Raw genomic sequence first — 15,749 nt, 5'->3', positions numbered from 1 at the left:
CCTCATCATACCAGCTGTTCTGAGGCATGCTCCCTGAGAGAGAGAGAGAGAGAGAGAGAGAGAGAGAGAGAGAGAGAGAGAGAGAGAGAGAGAGAGAGAGGCCGAATTCTTGAGATCTCTCGTTGAATGATGTGTGAGATACACTCCATTTGAAAAATCGGCCAAAATCAACAAAGACCGCGCACGAGAGGGTGGGGCGGGGGGAGGGGGGGATGATGGTTACTGATGCGTGTCTCTCCCTACGTACACCTCGATGCTAAAATAGACCGAGGTGGATGCTAAAATAGATCGAGCCACCTCGCAAAAACGCTTAGGTCCTCCCCATGGCAAGCCAAAAGCATGGTCACACAATTTTGAAACGCACGCTTGTTTCACATTTTGCCGGAAACTCTTAGTGGACTAATTTTTGTACCCTTCCCTTTAGTTGTTTCTGTTTAATACATGTAAGATTGCCCATGTCTGTGTACGATTCCTGCGTATTTCTTGGCAATGGCGGGCGTTTCTGTGTCGGCTTGAGAAAGCTTCTTCTCCTTCCGAAGCTCACAGGTTTGTGCCGTCTCTTCCCTACCTTACTTTCTTTCTGAACTGGGACACGTGAAGGCGCTTCGCAGCAGTTAACTATTCGAGCTCTTTTTGAGCTCGCAAGTTTCTCCTGCAGATTTTCGGTTGCAATTTTACGCTGGTTGCATCGTTACTTTCAAATGTCAGAAAATCACGGCACACAGTAGGGTTTTGATATAATTGAATTTGTCGCATTTTGTAGAGCTTTCGTGATTATCCATCCTGCCAATCGGAGTTATTACGTGCTGAGAATGGAGGTAATGACCTTTTGATTTTCCATAGACTAAAAGGATTGTGCAAGCATGAAGTTGATTTCGCTCAGTGATGCATAAGATTTGCACCTAAAGCATGCCTTGTCATGATAAGTTTCTTTTTCTTCTTATTAAAACATTTTGTTGCTTTCTATGCTTTTGAAATGCACTAGGGACAGCGTGAAACTAGACGGCGAGGCTCTAAAGGTGCAGCTGGTGCTACACCGACTCCTGTGGCCCGAAGGCGCAGTGCGAGGCATATGGTGGAAGTACCTGAGAAACAGACAAATGTTGTCTTTGCGCCTTCTGACCCATATTCAGCTGCCATGGATGACATGCCTTTAAAAGACCTTTTCCCGAACATGAAAGTGCGTAAAAGGTCACAAACAAAGAAAGTGGAGGTGGTCGAGGTTCCATCTCCAAAGAACATTGAAAGTGAAGAGTCTGTCAGGAGCAAGCTGAGGGACTCATTGGCAGCTGCACTCAAAAAAATCGAGAGTGCAGAGTGGGAACATGATCGGGGACAGGATACCGAGAAGGTCGAGCACGCTGAAGGAGATAAACCTGTGGAGATGGGCGAGAGGGAACCTAGAGAACAAGTCATGTTGAATGCAGGGGGTGCACTTCGTAACGAGGAAATGAAAGGCGAAGACAATAGTAACAAAGCTGAATCTGTGCAAGAGGAGGTCAAAGTGTTGAAGGAAGAAAAGGAGGATTTGGTTGAGAACGAAGAGGGACCCTCTAAGAGAATCAAGCTGGAGGACAGCAGTCATCAGAACGAATCATCTGATCTGGTGGAGAAAGTAGCGTTTGACATAGAAGCAGAACTGTATAGGCATTTTGGTGGAGTGAATAAGAAATATAAGGAGAAGGCACGCTCTCTGCTTTTCAATCTCAAAGATCGTTCAAATCCAGAGCTCCGATTACGTGTTCTTGCTGGTGAGATGACTCCCGAGAATTTGTGCACTATGAATGCAGAGCAATTGGCCTCAAAAGAGTTGTCAGAATGGAGAATGGCAAAAGCCGAAGAGTTTGCACAGATGGTCGTTTTGACTGAGACGGATGCTGAACAGCCAAGGCTAGTCAAGAAAACCCACAAAGGGGAAATTGAAGTGGGTTTTGAGAAAGATGATGTTCTTTCTGATGTGGTCACAGATGGCTCGCAGCAGAGATTTGCACTTGCAACCCAGCAGCAGGAAACTGAAGGCCCTGTTACAAATGTCGAGCCTGACTCTGTGAGCGCTGATGTTGAAACCAATAGTGAAGTTGTTGAGACTGAGGCAGAGGACTTAAACTTGTCTCCCCAAGTAAGGGAGCTTGATTTCATCTCAGATGCACGAGATCATACCCAGGAAGGCATGATGCTAGAGACAGGCAAAGAGGTTGATGCTGAATCACAAGAGGAAGAAAAGACTGGCCTTCCTGCAATTCTCTCTCTCGATGAGTTTGTAGGTTCAAAGAAAGTGAAAGAGCCAAAAGTATCTGTCAAAGGCGATGAATTAGAACTTAAGCTGGGACTGAATGAAGTTAAGCCGCCGGCAACTGTCATTCAGAATGATCCTGTGGTTGCCCCGTCTCTAACTTCCTCGAAAGACAAGTTTCCACGTAAACCTGTACCGAGTCCAAATTGCAAGCCCCTGGATCCAGGGAGCATGAAAAATGGAACCATATCTCAGAAGGATAGAAAAAAAGAGCACAGATTGAACGAGAAGCTTTGGGAAGGCAGTTTTCAATTATCTGGCTCTCAGATATCTCCTGTGGTAGCTCTTTTTAAAAGGTTATTCTCTACAACTATTTTATGATTAAAGTCAGGTGTCGTTTGTACTACCATCAAAGATGTCTGTATACTCTTATCTGTATACTCTTAACTTATTGCTTTTCGTGTTTAACAATGCTGTATTTTGTGTGTGTATGCTGACTCATCTCTAATATGTTCAAGCTGCAGGCCAGATGGTTGGTAGAACATGCTGCTTTTTGTTCTTGTTTGATTTCTTGTAGTCCTGGAAGAGGATTTGAAGAGATTTTCCACATTTTTACTGACCCAGTTTATAGTATATAGTTAGTTGGTTACACCAGTATTTTCTTCTCTTATTGCCAACTGGATCAAGTTGGCATAAAATTATACTATTTGGCATACTATACATGTTGGACGGGGCTCTTTGCAGGCAAGAAGTAAGAATGTGATAGCAAAGCCATCTACTAACTTTGCCAGGCTCCAGTCACCACAGAGGTGATTATTTGCCAGTGCATGAGTTTGTGAAAGTGTGAACCTTTACTCTTATAGAACAAACCTTTACTCTTATAGAACAAACCTTGTCAGTATACCCCTTCAAACAGTTGTAAGCAGAGCGGGATGCGGAAAGATGTCCCGGTCACAAGGTTAGTAGCAGCAAAACTTTCAGCTCGATGGTCTTTCTTGGGGTTATTTGTAGGATGCGCAAAGCTTCCACGAATGAAGATACAGCAACAGCGTTTGAGGATGGGCTCTAATACAGTCAATTACTTGTTATTTTTAATGAAATTGAGTATTACTGATTGTGATTATCAGCACAATAACTCCTGCTAGTCCAAACGATATTTACTATTAACTAATATCAGGGCTACTTTTTTCAATTTTGCACTGGAATGCTTTATCCAAACTCTCACGTCAAGTCTCAAATTCCATACAAATTTAAACCTTGTACCGCCTGAGCAGATTAACTGTAGCTAGTGTTGCTCGCATGTCATGCTTTCTGAAAACGTGTCAATGTCAGAGCACCATTGTGGCATCCTTTGTGTTGAACATGCAACATGCTGTTCTCTCACATTGACAGCCCATAGTTTGTACTGGCTATGACACTGTTGGTTTATCTCTTCAAGTTCATGGAGTAGCAGCACGTTGACACAGTAACAGAACCTATTTTTCCTCTTGTGCAAACGTGATTGTACTTCTTAATGATGGTTTATGAAGAGCTACTGATGACGTTTCTGTGGATCTTGCAATCTTGTCAATACTTTTCCTCTGATAGTCATTTGAGTCTCAAGGGAATCTGGGTTCTTTTTTTGATTCATCTCAGTACAAGATGGATTATCATTCCAGAAATCTGTATTAAAAGCTACGAACACTGCTTTCTGCATCCAACAAGTTTGTAGTAGTCGCAGTTGTAAAAGGCCTTATGTGTGCACCTACTATAGCAGACATTCATGTGCACCTACTATTGCACCTTTAGCTTACATCATGAGGATAAGGAAATCTGTACTAAAAGCTGCTTTCTGCGTCCAGCAATTTATGTGGTAGTCTCAGTTTTAAAAGGCCTTATGTGTGCACCTACTATAGCACACATTCATGTGCACCTTTAACTTCTTTTAGGGCATTTTTCACACGAGCTTGGGCTGACTTGCAACATGTACAAAGATTGCAATTATGGGAAGTGTTCTTAATTCATTAAGCTTGTTTTTGTGTGCTTTTAAAAGATTTTGCTTGATACTAGCTGGTCAATGTTCAAGAATTTATTTGGGGCAGATTTCTGGTGACCTTGCCACCAATTGTCAAAGCCATATGGTGTATTTTTCTGAGTCCTGTGAAAAATGAAGGCGATCTTTGATGGACCCCACAGGTTGACGTAATCTCCTAAAGTGGATATGATAGGTTCTGGGTTCCCTTGGGCTGTAGTCATGGCATGTAGACAGAAGGCTGAGGAACGTGTTTGATTCTTACATATAGCTTTCACTCAGTAGGTTCCTTCATGTTTATCTCGTCTGCACGATTGGTTTGGTAGATTATGGTGGTACTTTGCTTTTTGTCCCTCCAGTAAACCTTGTCTTTATCTATGCCTTTTTGTGGGACGTGTGTAAATGCGTTAGAATGTTTTTTCGAACTCCACCACAAGGTAAGGCGATCTTTGATGGACCCCACAGGTTGACGTAATCTCCTAAAGTGGATATGATAGGTTCTGGGTTCCCTTGGGCTGTAGTCATGGCATGTAGACAGAAGGCTGAGGAACGTGTTTGATTCTTACATATAGCTTTCACTCAGTAGGTTCCTTCATGTTTATCTCGTCTGCACGATTGGTTTGGTAGATTATGGTGGTACTTTGCTTTTTGTCCCTCCAGTAAACCTTGTCTTTATCTATGCCTTTTTGTGGGACGTGTGTAAATGCGTTAGAATGTTTTTTCGAACTCCACCACAAGGTATGTGCTATAATGATATGCCTCTCACACAACTCTTGTTTCTTTGATAGTGGAGATGGAGTGGAGCTGAACTGCTGGCCAAAGCTAATTGAGATCAAGGGAAGAGTGAGGCTAGATGCTTTAGAAAAGTTCTTACAAGAACTTCGGATGTCTCGAACTCGAGCAGTCATGGTACTATAAAATATGCCCTTCACATCAAGAACTGATGCGTATTTTATGGCTGTCTTTTTAGGAACTCGACTGTAATCTTTCTTAGAAGAGTTGACTCTCTTAGGCTCCTACGGAAGGCTTGAACAACGTTGTTTTTTGAGGCTTAAGAACTTATAGTTTTCAGACAGTGCTGCCATCTTGCTGTGGCAGCTTGATCGCGGGAATGGGCTAGTGGCAAGGTGCTGTTTTTGACTGGTATAATAATATCATTTGTGTTCTTTTTCCAGGTAATTGCATGTCGTGTTGATGAAGGAGAAGGGGAACGAGGAGCTGCAGTGAATGCTCTGAAGGAGGTGAGAAGTTCAGATAACTCGGTCGGCAGCAATCTGCTGCATGTGCACTGTTACTGATCGTTGTTTGTGATATAAGTGCAGGCTGCTAATCAATATCAGCGAGGAGAGCGAGTAGGGTATGCAGAACCAGTTCCAGGCTATGAGCTTTACCTCTTCCCAGGAGGGGGCAGCTCTTTAAAATTGCTCATTGAACATGGTTATCTTAATGCTGATCAAGTCACCACTGATGAAGAAGGCATTTTGATTGGCTTTGTGGTATGCCGCCGCAGTACAGTACCCACAAATACGTCACACAAATCTTCTAGTCATTACTTCAGTGCAAACAGACATGCTTTATCAGCACAGCTGGATTCACCGACCCGTCCTAGTGAAATACAATGGGCTGGAAATGTGGTGAAGACGTCCACTCTTCCTTTGAATCCTGCTAAGGAGACTGAGAATTATGGCACCTCACTGGCATTTGTAAATCTGCAAGGAGGGCCTAACAATGGCGCTGATGGTAAGGGTAGGCCTACTTTACAACAAACTGGACATGACCCTGTGGAACTTGGTTCTCTACTTCCACAGGGACTTCATGGTATGAGACCAGGCAATGCTGGGCCTGAGTGGATGAGGAAGGAGGCAGCTAAGGATGAGGATGCTGATGATGATCTACCGCCTGGATTTGGACCAAAGGCATCGACAAGGGGAAGGCGTAGTGTGCTAGACGATGATGATGATGACCTTCCAGAGTACGACTTTTCAGCTCAGAATCTCGCTCCTTTATTTGCCAGTATGAAAGCTTCTGATGCAGGACCAGTTACCCCCTTCAACAACATGCAGACCACTTTTGCACAGGGTTCAATGTTTCCTCCATTGTCGCAGGGCAGTCAAGGTCCTATAGGTGTTTATTCTGCTCATCCAGAAGCGCAACTCAATCCTTCTGGGCAGCACCCTCCCCACTTCCTTAGACCCATGATTTCCCATGTCGGTGGACACCTGGATCAAGCTAGACCTCGCCTTCCATCCTCTCAGGCTTCCCAACCTCTTCATTTTCATCCATTAGGGCCATGCCCACCTCCAGGTCCTCCTCCTGGTCCGCCTCCTTTTGGAATGTTTCCACTGAGACCGCAATTGCAGGGAGATGGATCTTTTGCTGTAAGGATGCCTGTTGCTGCACAATCAAATGTGCTGCATGGAGAGGGGAGTTTCAATCAACCTCCACAAAGTAGGCCAACTTTAGCTCAAGTACATGATGAGCAGAGAAGCAGAGCAGCCACCCCATTGTTGCAGAACCACCCTGTGCCAATGTCGCAGGCACTGTCGGCAGGTCCCAGCGTGTGGGATGATGATGACATGCCCGAATGGTGTCCACCAACGCTTGTGCAGCAATCTGATGGCCTACAGATTCCTCCCCGTCCCCCTGTGGTTCAAAGTTCTGATTCTGGTGTAGGAAGCGTACCTCGGGGCATCTCTCCATTCATGGGTGGAGGCTGGCCAGTGCCGCCAGCAGTGCCACCCCAAGGAGAGGGTCGTGGAATTTTGCAAGCACCTCCACCAGCAATGCGTTACCCGAGTCCTGCTAGTGGCAGCCACTTTCCCATAGCGAGGCCAGAGAAGTTCTCCACTGATAGGACTCCAAGTGTAAGGCCAACTGAACCTCGTGGTTTCAAAGGTGGCAAATAGCACAGATTTTAGCATCTTGTCTGGACGCGGGATTGTATTACTGGCATCGCCAGAAGAGGAAAGGCCTGGAGAGTTGTATCGTACGAAGCAATGATGAGAGTTCAATTTGTGACTCTTACTCTGTACAGTGCTGGTTTCTAATTGCGTAAAACCTGTCGACGGAGTGCATTTTTCAGGATCAAGGATGTGAGGATCAACTGGGCTGCACGACATAAGAATAACAAATACCATTAGCCGGCTATCTAACGGGGCATTCCAATAATGGGAGCAGTTACATTACTGTATATGGAACATCGGATCTAGTTCCATCAATTGAGAAGTGGACCCGTAACTCGCGCAGCTTAGCAGAGTAGTTGTGAGCTTCGAATCATCTGAAGCTTGACATGTTCTCAAAGCAAAAAATGCGGAAAGTTATATGCCTTTGCAATCTACACCTGGCAATGTAGTCAAAACACATTACATGCTAGCAACGACAGGTTGAAGGTTGTGTTCTTAATTAAAGGGTAGCAACTTGGAGACAAATTCATTCTGTCACAAATGTACTTTTGCAGCTGTGTGGACGCCGATGAAAGTGTCAAGACGGCGTGCGCATGTGCTCTGGTTATAATGGGCGTTTGAAACTAAACACTTGCAGTTATATTTCAAACAGTTTGCATGTTGGCTTGTAAAAGATGGGATCAATAGATGTAGTTAGTTATGGTTTGTGCATTAAATTGTCATTATCGAAGATTTAGGAGGTCTTTGATTCCATTATGAATTTGTATTCGAAAGATCTAAGTCTGCTTTCAGCTTATTGACCCCTCTCGCAAAATTAGTTGCAATCAAGGTAACCAAGCGGTGAGAAAATTGTCAGGTTGTTGTTTCTTGCATCAGAACAATGCAATGAACTGAACAATCATCATCAAAGAATGGTAAAGGCTATTCTGGGGTCATGAAATTTTATAGGAAAGGGTTTATACACAACACTTGAGTGCTCAGTTGTATGAAGTATATTAGACGATCGTGTCTTCTACTGGGGCTTACTGTCTAGGAAACAAATGTAATGCAAAGTCTTTTTGATGGCTATGGATTGATGCATTCGAACAAGTTTCTGCGAGCCATAACTCTCTTCACCAACACTTTTACATCATTTTATAACCATTCTGGTTTTGTATGCATGGAAAAGTATTTTATCGTTGCAGTTTGCAATAATTGAGACTCTCTTGCTTTTTGTAAGGAGGTACCCTTTGTTTTGTGTCTGTTATATTTAGCTAATGCTTTCTTTTCTTTACACCAGTGTATGACAAAAATCAAAGGGCTACCACAAGAATGTGCATCATGTCAACCTACAAAGCTGTGCCACTGCATGCCCGAACACCTTCTGTTTCCTTGTCAAGTATCATCAACAAAAGGCTTTATTCTTTTACGCGTTGTTGCTTTCATAAATAGTCGATAACTTTATGAAGTTCATGCGAATTATAAATGTTGATCATGGCTAAGTTTGGATCACTTTCTGATTGAATGTTGATGAGAGATCATCGATCAGGATTTTGCAGGTATTGTTCTTGTTGCCATCCTCACATCTATTTTCACAAGGAGACTTGATTCCTGTTCAGTGCTAAGCACTCGAGCTCTTTGCACAAGCACATGTTTTCAACAGCTTATACTTGGAAGGAGATGAAGCTCTTTTATGGCATTTTGTTTCATCAAAGTGGTGGTCATTGAAATAAGTGAATGTGATGTTATAAGGATTGTTTGCAAACTTAGTTTGTTGGGTTTATGTTTTCTCAAGCATATATCAAAATAAAAATAAGAAGAAACCAGCTTCATATTTTTATCAATCTTTTGAAAAGACAATTGGAAAAATTGAACTTCCTCTTGCTTATTGTCTGTAGTTTCCCTTTGTTGGACTTTAGACTTCTTGCTTACAACACAGCCCTTTTTGCTTCTCTCAATATTTGCAAAATTTTCTTCTCCTTGTGTGATCCAATGTTGAGATCTAAACATGTAATCTCTAGGCTCAAATATGGATACAGCCCTCATAAATCACTATGTACGTTTTGCCTTCCATGGAATCCTTTGTCGAGAAGATGGGAGTCTCGAACCCTCTTTTATCATGTACCAACAAGTGAGTAACTATGCTTCCTTCAAGCAAGGGCCTTCACAAGGTGAAGAGCCTTAAGCAAGAAGGTGGAAGGGTCACATTTACGTATTTTGGAATTATAAATCAAGACGAAATTGCTAAAGATGCGCAATGCAAGTGCGCACATAGAAGCATATACGGAGAGAAGGAAAGACATACAAACTTTGTGGAGCATAGAGATGTACAAGAAAGAAGAATAGCTTCCTTGTTGACTGTAATATGCAAAAGACTTAAGTTTCCATGGTAGATAATGCATACTTGCAAATGAGAGATCCAAGGAATTGCACCACCAACAAACATAATCATGTACAAATAGGAAGCTGACTCCAAGTGGATAGTACAATAATCATGATGAAAGAAAAAAATGGTCGGCTATGAAGGATTTTTGTCAGTCCCTTCTCATGTGAGTATAATACTGCCTCTTATATAGGCATGAGAGGGATGGGGCAATCCTCCCCTTATCGTTTGCTTGCTCTACTTAAACGATCTTCCCTTAGAACAATAGGGTAAGCAAGTTTCTTTAATAAAAAGGGTGTGCGTTTTCCCTTGTCTTTGCTTTGGTCCTCACTTTGATTCTTGCCCGTATCTCCCTGCTTTTGTTTTTTTTGTTTTTCTTGTGAGATGGATGGTTGGGTATTTGCATGGTTTGATGGTTAATAAGAAATCCTGGGACATACAATTGGTCTTTTGCCACAATTTGCCTACACTTCATTTTGTCATTGGAGTTGGGTATGTGTGCTCCTTTGAAAGGTTCATCTTTGCCCATTCCAAGCTTATTTTCCCGTGTAAAGACTGGATGACATCCTTGTTCTTCATCTTCAAGGTCATAACCCTTTGTTGCATGTCGATGACAAACTTTTTCCCCTGCTTCAATCTGTGCTTCAACATAAACAAGTGGAGTAGACAAGACCTTTACTCAATTTATAGCGCTAGAGAGATCCTCCCCTAATTCTATGCATAATCCATCTAGCTGTATTTTGAGACTTGATTTATTGTACCTCGATCTAGCCATGAAAATTCTTTCGAGGATCTATTAACACTAGATTGGTAACAGCACACTTTTATGTCCTCTTAACTCAGCAACTTCCTAGAATTATTGCTTGAGATGCCAAGGAGGTTCTAAAGTGCTCTATATCCACAAAGCTAGCTTATGACTATAATTTTTTTTTGGGGATACTAATTTCACCTTCAGAGTTGGGTTCGAATAATAGGTGTTGTTATGCTTTTCAAAAATGGAAAGCCCATGTATTGGAAGCTATGGCCCATTTATGGGGAATTCTCTATGTTGCTTTGCTAATAAAACTCACATTTTTAATGAGTATTTTGGAAGTGTCTTTTGTAATCAAAAGGTGATTTTGAGTGTGTTTATGCAATTCTCGCTATGTAACTCTTCTTCCTTGAGTTTTGAGTCACCTAATACCCCAAGTAGCAAACAACACAAAGGCAGGAGTGATCTTTCATTTTACCACAAGTGAACTCATTTTGAGTTAATACTATGTTGTCTTCACATCGCTAAATTTTACTCAAGAAACATGGCACATTTCAAGCTTAGTCCAAATAAAACAAAACATTTTTAAGTTGGCGCCAACTTGATAGGCTTATATGCCATAAGGATGGGCACATTGTGGAGGCCAATCTTTTCATATGTGCAGTCAGTACAAGGTGCGTTCCAAATTGTCTTAGGGAGACATGTTTTGATGTTTTTGAACATGAAAGGAAAGAACCAAAGTGCGTAAAGTGGAAGCATTTATAAAGGTAATGATGGGTGTATGCATAGAAACATCGATGATAGGTTAGCAGAATGCAAAAAATACACTTTTTCGTACTGAATCCTATGTACAAAAGAAAAATTTTGGGCCTACAGCAACCATAGAATTTGTTCAAGAACTCATTGATGTTTTTGTTGGAATTAGGGTTGCAGGAAAACACACACAGCTTGGAGAAGACGAAGAAAGCTCAAGGCACACAATACAGAGTGTATTACTTAGTGTGCACTGGAAAGATAAGATAGCGAAAGAGTGATGGGTGTATATACAATGCATGGGAGAAAAAACCTTCTAGTGAGGGAAAAAATGCCCCGACGGTCCTAAGTGTGTTCACATACATCACTGTTACCACATGTATATGGTAACAAATCCCCTCGGGAAGTGATGTGGTGGACGAGAGCTGGCACATAGAGTATAGGGAAGTGCCATGCCATGAGGACATGATCAGTCCACAAAAGCTTTTCAAAAAGCTTTAAACTTCTCATGAGGCAATGCCTTTATGAAAAGATCTGCAAGGTTGTCCTATGTTGGCACATAAGCTATCACAAACATGATTGACATGCGCTTCAAGAGGCGGCAAAGAAGCAATCATATTAGATTTCTGTCAACGCAACAAATTGGCAAACTTCAGATGCCCAAAACGTGCATGCCAAAGTTTTGCATCTGAAATAGCCTTTGAATCCACAACTGCATTTACAAAATTCTACCCACACTTGTCATACAAAGTGAGCTTATACAGCCCATGGCATATGCCAGATGCAACAATTTCATCACCAAAATTGAGATCATGTACTGTACATCTGTCATCCATAAATTTGACTACAAGACCAAGTCTAGCAAGTGTAGATACATGCAAAATATTCTTCTCAATCCAGGTACATACAATGCATCAACAAGTGTGAAAGAACTTCCATTTGCAACAATAAGCACAATCTTTCCAACTCCCTTGACCGGATGAGAGGCATTGTTAGCACAAGTGACTGCATTCCCATGAAGGACATCCTCGAGAGAGGTAAACAAGTCACGATGAGAGGTAATGTGCTTTGTAGCACCACTGTCAAAGTACAACACTTGAGCATCTGCAGCAACTGACAAACATGCATCATGGACAGAAGGATCATAAGTGCACTCTGCACTAAAAGCCCATTCTGCATCAACATCAACATCACATTCTCCTTTAAAAGAGGACTCAACAATAGCTGCATTTGTAGTGGAACCAACCTCTTTCTTCTTAGCCTCTTTGGCCTTCAACTTAGGACACTGCTTGATCAAGTGTCATTAGCTTTACAATAATGGCAACGCATCTTCTTTTTGCCCTTATCACCAGAATTCCCAGATGAATTGCTACGAAGCATTAGAAACATGTGATTTACCACTCGCAGAAGAATCATGAGAAGTGGCTACATTGCTGTTACCACCTTTTCTTTGAGCAACAATAAAGGCATGTTCAACTGCACGTTGTCTACTTTTTTTTTTGGAAAGAGACTCTTGCAATAACAATGCATCAATGTGCATAATGCATCAAACTTGACAACTTCTGGATTTCCTTGGGTCATGAGTCTCCAATTACTAGCAAAAGTCCGGTAAGAATCTGGCAAAGCATCAAGAACAATTTGCACAAGGGAACTGTCAGAATTGATATTGCCTGCAGAAATAAGTTGCTCATTGATATCCTTGACATCAACAAGGAAAGTGTCCATATCATCTTCATCATGCATAATCTTCAACTCCAGCTCTTTACGTAGTAACACAATTTTAGCCTCATTGCGACTTGCATGAAGACCAGCCATAATATCCCAAGCCTATTTTGCAGATTTTGCTGAACAAATGTGGGGAGTAATAGTGCGCTTCACAGACAACGTAATCAATGCCTGAGCATGTGCATATTTTACATCCTAACGAGCTTGCTCAGTTGTAGGCAAAACATCTTTGGTATAGCAGCAATTTTGTCACCAAAACCTGCAACATCCTTAATATCGCCTACATCCTCAGAACCATGACATACGTCAATTCCCTGCACAATGTCAAAACGCCCTTTGACACAAGGACATGCTGCATTATATAAGCCCACATAGGGTACTTGTTCCAATCCAGTCTATCCTCAATAGTAAACATCTTGAACACATCTGTGTTGTTGTCAACCATGGCAAATGCTGCACCTGATATGAAAACTGCTCGAAAAGTGGAGAAATAAAGCAAGAACAGCACGTGCTATATAACACAAACCATAAAAGATTGTAAGGGACCTATTATGCAGAAAACAACACTGACAAAATTTCTACACAAAAATTTCAGTACTGCTTGTAGTGGAAATGGAGGCCGAGATGAGCCCGCATCAAAAATTTGAGTAGACTAGGCTCTACGAGGTTTTCCCAAAATCTTTATCGACCTGCAAACGCTCGCCAAAGTTCACACAAATCGGAAAAAGTGAGCGTGCGTGTGCTGGAGCTGCTGGCGACTAAACCCGGGAGGATGCAACCTGCTCTCATACCAATTGTTGGAATTAGGGTTGCAGGAAAACACACATAGCTTGGAGAAGACGAAGGAAGCTCAAGGCACACAACAGAGAGTGTATTACGTAGTGTGCAATGGAAAGATAAGATAGCCCTAGAGTGATGGGTGTATATACAATGCACGATGGAAAAAACCTCCTAGTGAGGGAAAAAATGCCCCGACGGTCCTAAGTCAGTTCACAAACATCACTACCACATGTATATGGTAACAGTTTTCAAGAAAAGTAGGCTCGTTGTCTGGAGATTTTTGTACCTTGTGTAAAATGGGGTTCACCTAGCAAATATGCTATTTTTGGTCAATTGAGCACTCCTTTGGCTTTGAGATCTCCTCATGACCAAATAGTCGAGATTTGTGAGTGTTTCTTACTTTTCCCACATAAAATGTAGTGTTAGCTTTGAGGTGAAGTAAGAACTTCTACAAACAGATACATATGATAGTAGTATTTAATTTTTTTCCAAAACCATGAAAGGAAACTTTTATGTCATGTTAGGTTACAAAACTAGTGTTAAGCATGCAAGAATGAGGTGCATGTTAGACTTTGGGTTGCACAGTGCACGCAAAAAACATGGGGAAGAAAGAGAAGCTAAACAACACTCACCACTGGAACTAGTATAACTTGGAGTTCAACAACAAATTTTAACTATACATTGCTGAAAGTTATGTATTCAAAAGTAACCATTAGGTCTCCCCAATCTCAGAAAAAATTCTTTCAAAACATATTAAGTGCATAAGTGAAGGGTGAGTTTAGGAAATGAAAAGACAGATGAAGGTGGAAAGTCAAAAGATAAATTAAGATGAAAAGTCAAAAGACCTTTTGTGTCCATATAAATAGGTGTTTCTCTTCTCTTTCATTTTCCCTTTAGCATTTTCTTCTAAGTTCCCTTTAGCGTCCCCCCCCCCTCTCTCTCTCTCTCTCTCTCTCTCACACACACACACACACACACACACACACACACACACAGACAATGTTGTTTTCATCTTTCTTAGTTAATATTGTTGCAAATCTATGTGCTTCGTCATTGCCTATTATTACATGCTATAAATTAACACATCGTTCTTCTTATTTTTCAGTGGAATCTTTGGATTAGGAGCGCCTTTTAATTTTTTTGAAGCCATTAGGAATACCATTTGTTGACGTCTACACTTTAATATAAAATCCCAAATGTAGAGAGAGATGTATTTGTTGGAATTAGGGTTGCAGAGAAACGCACACAGCTTGGAGAAGACGAAGGAAGCTCAAGGCACACGATAGAGAGTGTGTTACTTAGTGTGCAACGGAAAGATAGATAGCCCTAGAGTGATGGGTGTATATACAATGCACGAGGGAAAAAACCTCCTAAAGAGGGAAAAATTGGAGTGATGGGCATATATACAATGCACACGGGAAAAAATCTCCTAAAGAGGGAAAAAATGCCCCAACGGTCCTAGTGTGTTCACACACATCACTACCACATGTATATGGTAACAAATCCCCCCTGGATTGATGCGGTGGACGAGAGCTGGCACATGTGTAAAGGGAAGTGCCAAAGGGGAGTAAGCCCAAAGCTTTGTGGAAAGCTTCAAGCTTCTCACAAGACAATGCCTTTGTGAAAAGATCTGCAAGGTTGTCCTGTGTTGGCACATAAGCCAAGCTTATCTCTCCTGCTGAGAGTCTCTCCCGGACAGTGGTAATGCACCTCAATGTGCTTTGTGCGAGCATGAAAAACTAGGTTTCTCGCAACTGCCAATGCGCTCTGACTGTCAGTGTAGATAGTGTTGGCAGTGTCCTATCCAACACCCAAATCAGACATACACACTCAACCGTACCTGTAGACTGCCTTGTACTCAGCCTCACAACTCGAAGTGGCCACAATAGGTTGCTTCTTGCTCAACCATGATATACATGAACTACCAAGCATGAAACAAAAACCACTTGTGGACACTCGCGTGTCAAAACAACCACCCCAATTTGAGTATGAAAAAGCATCTAAGTCTGGCGGCAATGATCCCCCCTTGGGATAAAACAAGTCAAGATGTAAAGTGCCACTAAGGTAGCGGAAAATCCTCTTGATAGCCTGTCAATGCTTAGACCCTGAGCTATGCATAAATCTGCTGACCTATGAGACTGCAAACTGAATATCCGGCCTCGTGTTGCATACATAAATGAGGCAGCCAACAGCAGTTTGATAAAGAGTGACATCAGCAAGATCACCAACAT

At 42.0% G+C, this 15,749-nt stretch overlaps 1 protein-coding gene across 2 annotated transcripts; it reads left to right on the top strand.

Annotated features, from left to right (window-relative positions):
• The first annotated feature begins 407 nt into the window (after positions 1–407).
• LOC147443558 (uncharacterized) lies at positions 408–7,297 on the top strand. Of its 2 annotated transcripts, none has more exons than XM_086526374.1 (6): positions 408–546; positions 764–818; positions 992–2,589; positions 5,033–5,153; positions 5,420–5,485; positions 5,567–7,297. In XM_086526374.1, exons 2-6 carry the CDS (start codon positions 813–815, stop codon positions 7,148–7,150), a joined length of 3,375 nt encoding a protein of 1,124 aa, XP_086382500.1. In that variant the 5' UTR covers positions 408–546; positions 764–812; the 3' UTR covers positions 7,151–7,297. The 2 variants fall into 2 exon arrangements, with proteins under 2 accessions (XP_086382500.1, XP_086382499.1); XM_086526373.1 differs by having other exon boundaries at positions 986–2,589.
• The last annotated feature ends 8,452 nt before the right edge of the window (positions 7,298–15,749 follow it).

This window comes from Adiantum capillus-veneris, chromosome 13, assembly GCF_014529385.1.
Source record: "Adiantum capillus-veneris isolate H3 chromosome 13, ASM1452938v2, whole genome shotgun sequence".
Lineage (NCBI taxonomy): Eukaryota > Viridiplantae > Streptophyta > Polypodiopsida > Polypodiales > Pteridaceae > Adiantum > Adiantum capillus-veneris.
Note: the sequence above shows the minus strand (reverse complement) of the source record. Positions and strands in the feature narration are given on the sequence as shown.